The following is a 9395-nucleotide window of genomic DNA, read 5'->3' on the forward strand; positions in this document are numbered from 1 at the left end:
AAATCAGGAGTGGAAAGGAGGAGTCTGCTGTCACAGTATGGGGAGAGCAATTAAAGTCACATAACAATGTATGTATAAATTTTTTTATGGGAAAAAAGAAATCAAATGACATGTTGTATTGGGCATATCTGCTGCAAAAGACCTCTTTAAAGTGTTCAAAAGCAAAGATGTCACTCTGAGGACTAAGGTGCGCCTGACCTAAGCCATGGTATTTTTAATCGCCTCGTATGCATGCAAAAGATGGGCAATGAATAAGGAAGACTGAAGAAGAACTGATGCCTTTGAATTATGGTGTCGGTGAAGAATATTGAATATACCATGGACTGCCAGAGGAACGAACAAATCTGTCTCGGAAGAAGTATAGCCAGAATGCTCCTTAGAAGCAAGGATGGCGAGATTTTATCTCAAGTACTCTGGACATGTTGTCAGGAGGGACCAGCCTCTGGAGAAGGATGTCATGCTTGGTAAAGTAGAGGGTCAGCAAAAAAGAGGAAGACCCTCAGTGAGATAGACTGACACAGTGGCTGCAACAATGGGCTCAAACATAGCAACAACTTGAGGATGGCATGGGATTGGACAGTGTTTCGTTCTGCTGTACGCAGGGTCACTATGAGTCGAAACCAACTCGACAGTGCCTGACAACGACAACAGTAAATAACAAATACATTAGACTTTTCTGATTTTGGTCTTTCTTTGAGACTTTTTATTCAGAGTGTTTCGAGGTATTTCTCTTCTCCTCCCCACGTAACTGTCCAAGAAAGATAAAAAACAGAAACTGCAGTCCAGGGAAGCCCAGAATCTTGGCCCTGGCAGGGGCCCTGAGATACCTGTGTGCTGTGGCCCAGGTCGGGTGAGCGCTCGCTGTCGGAGCTGTTGGTCCTCTCACTCAGAGGCTTGGAAAGCTGTCTCTCCTTCAGGGGTGTGCTCCTCTTCTGCCGGGGTGTGTGCACCACGTCCACTTTGCTGCCAAGATGGGAGAGGGAGTGTTAAGCAGCCCCTCTGACTCAGAAGCTACTGCCAGCCTACTCCTCCCCTGGACCACGGAGTCTATGCTAGGTACATGCTAAGTACAGTCAGGCCTGTACCACCTGCTTGACTTCCTTCATTCTACCTCACCCTTTTATGAGTTTCTTTCTGATCTTGAGTACCTGGGGGAGGCTGAGCCCTGGAGGTCGGGCTTGCTGGACTTCAGGGGGGTTTTGACTTTCTCTGGCACAATCAGACTGGTGCTTATGTCTCCAAACATGTCCTGGTCGGTGATCTCCTGCCAAGAGGAAAGGAAGCAGGAAGGTTACTGCTCACTCGAGGGACACCCAGGAGCTTCGATGGGTCCTGCCAGGACCCTCACCGTCATGGGAAGAGTCATTCAGTTGCTTTCTTTTCCTGGAAGCCTGAGGTTCTAAAACTCCTCCCTCGCCAGATGGGGGATCACAGATCCACTGTGCTGGGCACTGTACTTGCTAGTCCACTCTGCCTTCTGCCTCTATGAACATTTGTTAATGCACAAACAATGGGCTGATGATCTCGCTTCTCTAGGTGGGCAGGGGCTGTGCCCCTGTATGGATCTCCCCAGGTCCGTCACTAGGGTGTCCCTGTAGCTGGTAGCACTGTGATGTTTGCAGCTGACTTCCTTACGCTGTTATCTACCTTGGAAGTCTCCCTTCCTCCCCATCCCGTGACCGATGCCCTGTGATCCTATCCATGTGCTCACTCCACATCTACCCCATCCCTCAGCCCACCTTCCAGTCAGGCCTTGCCGTCTCTTCCTGTTCCAACAATCTTCACCATCCTCACCTCCCCCAGAGTTGTCCTCCTAAAGCACAAAGCTCATTATATCACGTCTCTATTCAAATAGCTTGAACAGATCAGTCCTGCTTAGACTGAAGTCCCAATTCTTTAGTGTGGCATTTGAGGCACTCCACGATCTGGCCTGGGTCCACCTTAATCGCTCCTAAATCCTCCTACGGGCCCACCATTTCCCAAATGCTCCAGCCCTAGTTCCACGGGGAGTTTACTCCCTGGCTCCCACAGATGCAATGAACCTTCTTATCTCCCTGCCTTTGCTCAGTCTTTTCATCTTTAATATTTCTACTGAGAAATGACTTCCATAAAGAACACAAATCTAAAATATACAGCTTGAATTTTTACATACGTATACCCTGGGGTGACCATTACCCAGATCAAGACATGTAAGTTTCCTGTACACCCCTTCCCAGCTGTAAAAATACTAGGATTTCTGTCCTCATAGATCAGTTTAGTCTGTTTGTGAACTTCACATAAATGGAATCAGATGGTATGTGTTTTGTGTCTGGCTTCTTTTGCTCAACATTGTTTCTGAGATTTGGGCAATCACTGCAGTGTTTCAGACAGGAAGTGTCACAATCGGAATTTCGTCTTGAAAAGATGACTGCGACTGCCATGTGCAGCGTGGGCCAGAGTGGGGCAAGGGGGGAGGCTGGGTTATTCAGGTCACTGTGGAACTGCAAGGTAATACTCAGTAAATTTTAAATTACTCTCGAGCCAAGTCTAATGTTTTGTCACATGCTGGATCCTTACTGCTATAGTGTTCACTATGTTGTTGTTAGGTGCCATCAAGTCAGTTCTGACTCATAGTGACCCTGTGTACAACAGAACAAAACATTGCCTGGTCCTGCACCATCTTCATAATCATTATGCTTGAGCCCATTGTTGCAGCCACTGTGTCAATTCATCTCGTTGAGGGTCTTCCTCTTTTTTGCTGACCCTCTACCAAGCACGATGGCCTTCTCCAAAGACTGGTCCTTCCTTATAACATGTCCAAAGTACGTGAGATGAAGTCTTGCCATCCTTGCTTCTAAGAAGCATTCTGGCTGTACTTCTTCCAAGACAGATTTATTTGTTCTTCTGGTAGTCCATGTTATAGTCAACATTCTTCACCAACACTATAATTTAAAGGCATCAATTCTTCTTTAGTCTTCTTTATTCATTGTCTAGCTTTCCCATGCATATGAGGTGATTGAAAACACCATGGGTTGGGTCAGGCACAGATTAGTCCTTAAAGTGACATCTTTGCTTCTCAACACTTTTGCAGCAAATTTGCCCAATGCAATATGTCATTTGATTTCTTGATGGCTGCCTCCACGAGAGTTGATTGTGGATCCAAGTAAAATGAACTTCTTGACAACTTCAATCTTTTCTCTGTTTACCAGGATGCTGCTTATTGGTCCAGCTGTGAGGATTTTTGTTTTCTTTATGTTAAGGTGTAATCCATACTGAAGGCTGTAGTCTTTGATCTTCATCAATAAGTGATTCAAGTCCTCTTCACTTTTTACGATAGGAAACATAAAAACTCCATTGCTGTTGAGTCAATTCTGACTCACAGTGACTCTACAGGACACAGTAGAACTGCCCCATAGGGTTTCCTAGGCTGTAAGCTTTATGGGAGCAGATTGCCAGGTCTTTTCTCCCACAAAGCCACTAGTGGGTTCGAACTGCCAACCTTTCGGTTAGCAGCTGAGCACTTAACCACTGCACCACCAGAGCTCCCTATAGGAAACATAAGCCTACAATAATTCTTTCTTAGACTCCACTGGACTAGTAGAAGGCCTCACTATGAGGCTGATGTGCATATACCCCGAGATAGGAAATGGTCAAATTCTCTACTCTCCCTTGACCCCTCCACCCATGGTGTCCGGACTCCAGTCCTACTCGTTGACCTTCAGGGTATCCTGTGAGGCCTAGCTCAGGTGTCTCTCTCCCTCCCCCCAGCCAGAATCCATCTGTACTTCCTCAGGCTCCTACAGGGCCTCTGCACCAGGTGGGTACAGGGGGGCCTTCCTCCCAGAAGGTGGGCTCACTGATGGTGGAGACCTGGATGTATTAATCCTTGCATCTTCAGGGCTCAGCACATGGCAAGGGCACTGAGATGCTTGTGGAGTTACACGTTTAATTGAATCAGGCATCCCAGCCAAGTCCATTGCATTTCCCTAGGGCTTTGGCCTGCACTCCTGGGCAGCTCCAGTGTCTCTTAGAGGCAGGAGTTGACCAGGAATCACACAGAGATTTATTGTGGTGGGCTGCCTGGCCATTGTAAGAGCAACACTCAAGAAGGAAGGTGTGGTTTTGCTGGGAAAGACACTGGTCATCATCTCTCAGAAGTGAATCAGGATGACAGGTGGGGAGAAATTATCCACACCAGCATTTGATCTGATCTAATTAAGGGGTAGAATGGGAACATTTCTGGTTTGCTAATTTAGGGTGTCACCTGGTCTCTGGGGTAGGTTACGTTTCACAGGTCAGGATTTGGGGAGAAAGAGAATGCAGAACATTCACAAACCTGCAGATTCAGGCACTATTTCCAGGGTGGTCCTGAGGGGCTTTTTGCCTTTATTTCTAGAGGTACAAAACACTGATTTAAGCAGCTGTAGCAGAAGACCAAACCATACATACCAGAGTGTCTGTTTCAGTCAAGCTGTCATCTGGGTTTTTAATCCAAGTAGATTTGACTTTTTCTAGAGCAGCCAATTCCATCTGCAAAAAATTGTAATAATTAGTCATCACTGATCCAAATAACTATCACTCTTACTTGTTTTACTAGGTCCCTAAAAAGCTTAAAATACTTTCATTTAATCTTTAACCTCATAAAATCTTTATGGATTTTATCTTATAAGAGGTATATTTTTGTGAAAACTAAAAACTGAGGGCACAGTTATTTTTGTAATCATTAAGTCAATAACACAGTGAGATGCAAATCCAGAAATTCTGACCCAATACGATGTCACCCGGGAAGAGATGCTCATAATTTAGATGGCTTTACTACTGAATCCATAAAGCCTCTGCTCTGGACTCAAGAAACAGCCTTGCCCAGCAAGGCCATTTGGGGGCCTCCTGCCCTGGTGGTGCAGTGGCTAAAGCAAACACACCAGCCTCTCCAAGGGAGAAAGATGTGACAGTCTGCTTCCGTAAAGATTTACAGCCTGGGAAACCCTATAGGGCAGTCTACTCTGTCCTATAGGGTGGCTATAAGTGGGAATCGACTTGATCGCAACAGATTTGGTTTGGCTTGTCAAGAAGTTGTTGAGAAGAAAGCTCAGCTCAGGCCTCTGATTTGAGACTAAAGGCATCCATGCTAGCCAAATGCTTCTTGTTTGGTAGAAACATCCAGAAAATTCTAATGGAATATACTAAGCAAAAGACACCCAATATTAAGCCATTTAGGTATGAATTGATTTCTCCCTAACTCTCATTAGCATTTCTCATAAATATTAAAAATTTACAAGTACAGATACATAGCCAGATTGTTCATATTTGCTAACATCACTTCTATCTGTACAGATATCAAAGTCAAAGTCACGAGCAGCTAGGGTTTAGATGTGTGTGTGGGCCTGCAAAAATTACCATGTTTGGCTGTAGGAAAGCTCTGGCCTCAGCGAGTGTCTTTGTTTCTTGTGGCGAACCACGGGAGTCAGAAAAGATGAAGGCTATCCCACTTCCTCCCAGTTACTCAAAGCCCTTTCTCTGTATAAGTTATGAGTGTGAGACAGACTAGGCAAATAAGCTCGGGGGTCACTCAGGAAACTGCCGCACAAGGATCACAAACAAGGCTCCCTCTGCCGTGCTCTCAACCAGGGTTTCTCCACCTGGGCATTATTGTTTGGTCTGCGTCGTTCTCTGTCGTGGGGGCTGACTCACACATTGTAGGGTGTTTAGCAGTGTCCCTGGCCTCCACCTACAAGGTGCCAGTAGCAACACCCGCCCCAAGTTGTGATGACAGTCAAGTGTCTCCAGACATTGCCAAATATGCCCTGGGAGGAAGACCGCCCCTGGCTGAGAGCTGCTGATCTAAGCCACCTGCACGACAACATACTTTAACCAGACACCGTGACCCAGGTTTTGGAGACAGTGCAGCTTGTGTAATGGCTCACGGCCATGCAGAACAGGTTGCCTCCAGACTGCACAGCCAGTTCATTTACACCTTGTCTATATGATTGACTGGTGTTAACAGAGTCCAGAATCACGGAGAAGCCCTGGTCAGACCCCAGACTGAAAATGACTTCACTCCATTTGGGATCTCAGTATTACAACATTTTAGAGTGAATTGGGATGAGAACACGGTTCTGCTGGGCAAGTTGAAAGCTGTATGGCCCGCTGTTAAGCACGTGGCTGCTCCAGCTCCATGGCAGGCTGCAACACCTGACAAGGTCTTTAACTTGGATTGGGGTTGGAGGGCACCTGCTGGCTGTTTATGGACTCTTTAAGATGTCCCAGACAATCCTCCTAGGAATAAACCTCCAACTTCTCCAAGTTTCTATTCCTGCTCTTGTAAGCGCTACAGGGTTTTTCTCACTCTGAGGCCGTGTCTGCCTAACGAGTTGGCACTGGAGGCAGATGCGGTGTCTCTGGAGGTCCCAGCGGTCTGTTAGCGTGGGGCCCACAGGGCCATGTCAGCTGCTAAAGAGTGTGCATGCACTCATGTAGGGGGACAAGGGCTGCAGTAAGCTTTTAGGTGATGGTTTTTATGAGGTAAGAGTCCCTAACAGTGTTAGTTACAGTGCTATGGAAATAGTAACTTTAAACAGCAAGCAGTCTCAGTGGAAAGATGGCGTCCTTTGGCCACCCTCACCGAAGCACTGGCAGGGCCTATTGTTATCAGCTCAGAGAAGCAAATTATGCTGCTACTGTGCGCTCAAGTCTTGGGAAAACTCAACAACTGTAATCATTTGTATCAGCAGAAATTCCTTCCAGTTCTAGGGGTAAACTGAAGCCTTTGAAAATTTGGAGAACAAAAAGGAAGATGACAGAAAAGAAATAACCAACAATGCTAGGAAATCTGAGCGGAAGGAGACAATGTTGAGGCAGCAGGTGCACGCATGCACACGTGTACGCAATCTCAACACTTCTTTTCTAATGCGTTTAGAAATTCTCCATGTCGGAGCACAGCCTTTGTTCTGTATTTCCCAAAGTGCCTTTCATACTAAAGGATTCCAAAGTTCCACACCCACATCAAGACATATGGGGCGCTTCAAAATAGAAGTATCAGCAGAGAACCAGCAAAGTGAGTTTGAAATCTGGCCAAGGGAATCAGACTTTGAAGGACTGGCTAAAAAGACATTTAGATTCGATCAGTTTTTGGAGTTCAAAACTGAAATGGCTCTGAGGGAATCATAAAGGCAACAAACAGCAGCTTATAGTGACAGTAAGTTCACCATGCAGCAAGCCGATCAAAGAAGCACCATGCTAGGGGCTCATCTGCACTAGCTCCTTGTATCTGCACCCCACCTTGCAAGGCACACGGAGATGAAGGCTTGGTACCCTGCCTGTGATTACAGAGTCAGGCGGAGTGGTGGAGTCGAGATTCAAGTCAGAAGTCTGCCTCTGAACCATGTGCTCCCAACCAGCCCCATCCTGCCCCAAATACTCTTTTTTTTTTTTTGCCTGAGCAGGGACTTTGGCCCTTAGACCATCATGCTGTAAAGACGGACACTCAATTGGCTTTTGAATGAACGGGACTCTGATGCCAAAACCTTTATAAGTAAGGCACCTGAGGCTCAGAGCGTCCGATTTTTCCTTCTAAACCTCATAAACCAATATAACTGCACAAAAGTAAACGCTACAATCAAATTCTATCAGCTCAGAAGCACTTTCATTAGTATACAATAGTTTCTCTTAAGGATTTAATGACAGCGAGCCGCAGGTATTGCGCATGCACAGTATGTCAGGTGTCACAGAGCTCTGGGGCATTATCTCAGTTAACCATTCAAGTGTATTTAGTTTCAGCAGAAGGGCACTTATTCTACCACACTGTGAAACTCTTCCCTCAACCGGGCCCCAGGCTATGTCTGGAAGAGTCAGCCCTCATGCTAATATTTAAGATGGAATCTTAGTGGCCATGGGTCTGTCCACCGCGACAGTGCTGACTCAGCAGGGCCACTCAGCAACCCCGTGAGGGAAAAGCTCCAAGCCACATCCTAAACGAGCACACACAGTAAGTGAGGTCTGCCCGGGCTCCAGGTCGCCGTGAACCTGGGCTGGAAGTTGCCGAGAGCGCAAGGTCTGCAAGCACAGGCCTGGCAGCTGCAGTTTTCTGCCCTGTGTTTCCTCACTAACACTACCTGGGCCGGTTCTGATGGGGGCCGACCATACCTGCTGTGCCTTTACCAGAAGAGTGATACGGTGTAAGACAGCCCCACCTGGTGGCAGCAGACAGTAAGGCAGCCATGAGATGTTCCAAACCAGCTGGAGGTTTGCAGACTGCAGCCCTTTCATAGACAGTGTGCCTCGCACCTTTCAAATCGTGCCTCACAATTAGCACCTATTTTCGGGGTGACTCTGTAGTCCTGCTGGCGAACAAATGACTGTCAGCCTCACCTGAGAGCAAAGCAGCAAGGACACAGGCCTGTAAAGGACTCAGGCCCTTTTATCTACAGAAAAGCCATCGGGCTTCCAACAGCAAACCACAAACTCTGCGCTAAAAGCCAGGCCTGCAGTGGGTGCAGCATCAGCCCAGCTGCCTGCCTGTGATCCTCTGTTGGGGCGGAGGCCTCCCCAAGTAGGGGCAGCACGTGGCTGGGGGGATGCTGTGCTCCCGGGGTGCTACAGCGGCCAGCGCCTTTCCCTCTTGCTCACAAAATGGAAACCTGCCCATCAAATTCTAAATTCTTTCAGGGCACTGCTCCCCTATGTGAGTTCTCCAGCCAACAAGGCCTCTTACTGTCACCCGGACAGATCTGGGGCCTCCCCTGCCCCTTCACATCTGTTCCCATGGGCAGAATGCCCACGACATGCCACACACTCCCAGGTACCACGTCCTGAGTGCTGAGGGACAGGTTTGGGGGTGCTGTGTGTTCTGGGAGGGATGCTCGACCAGACACAGCAATACCCTTAGAGACCTAAGCTCCCAGCTGGGACTGATGAGGGGCTGGGACCGAGGTTGAAACAAGGTGAGACCTTGTTTCTGAGGCCACAGAATGAGCCCTGATCAGAGAAACAGAGGTGCAGAGTGTTATACCCTAACATGGTCTTGCCCACGGTCCCCCTAACCCCTACAGCACTGGTCTTGACCACAGCCCCTCCCCCTGCCCCCCCACAGCACTGGTCTTTTCTCCCTCTCTTGCCCCCATAGTACTAGTCTTGCCCATGGCTCCCCCATAGCACTGTCTTACCCACAGCCCCTCCACCCCCCATAGCACTGTTCTTGCCCACACCCCGCCGTCCCCCATAGAACTGGTCTTGCCCCCTTCCCACCCCCACAGTACTGGTCTTGCCCCCATCCCCTGGCCCCCACAGTACTGGCCTTGCTCCCCTCCCCTGGCCCCCACAGTACTGGTCTTGCCCCCTCCCCTGGACCCCACAGTACTGGTCTTGCTCCCCTCCCCTGGTCCCCACAGTACTGGTCTTGCCCCCCTCCCCTGGCCCCC

At 48.2% G+C, this 9395-nt stretch overlaps 1 protein-coding gene across 1 annotated transcript in view; it reads right to left on the reverse strand.

Annotated features, from left to right (window-relative positions):
* PACS1 (phosphofurin acidic cluster sorting protein 1) overlaps positions 1 to 9395 on the reverse strand; it is a 144749-nt gene that overhangs the window by 19415 nt on the left and 115939 nt on the right. Inside the window, exons 11-13 of the mRNA XM_023738193.1 lie at positions 4429 to 4509; positions 1149 to 1264; positions 828 to 963 (exon numbers count right to left, since the gene is read on the reverse strand). Of these exons, the coding sequence (XP_023593961.1) occupies positions 828 to 963; positions 1149 to 1264; positions 4429 to 4509 (333 nt within the window). The remainder of the gene's footprint in view (positions 1 to 827; positions 964 to 1148; positions 1265 to 4428; positions 4510 to 9395) is intronic.

This window comes from Trichechus manatus, unplaced genomic scaffold (genome assembly GCF_000243295.1).
Source record: "Trichechus manatus latirostris isolate Lorelei unplaced genomic scaffold, TriManLat1.0 scaffold00113, whole genome shotgun sequence".
NCBI lineage: Eukaryota > Metazoa > Chordata > Mammalia > Sirenia > Trichechidae > Trichechus > Trichechus manatus.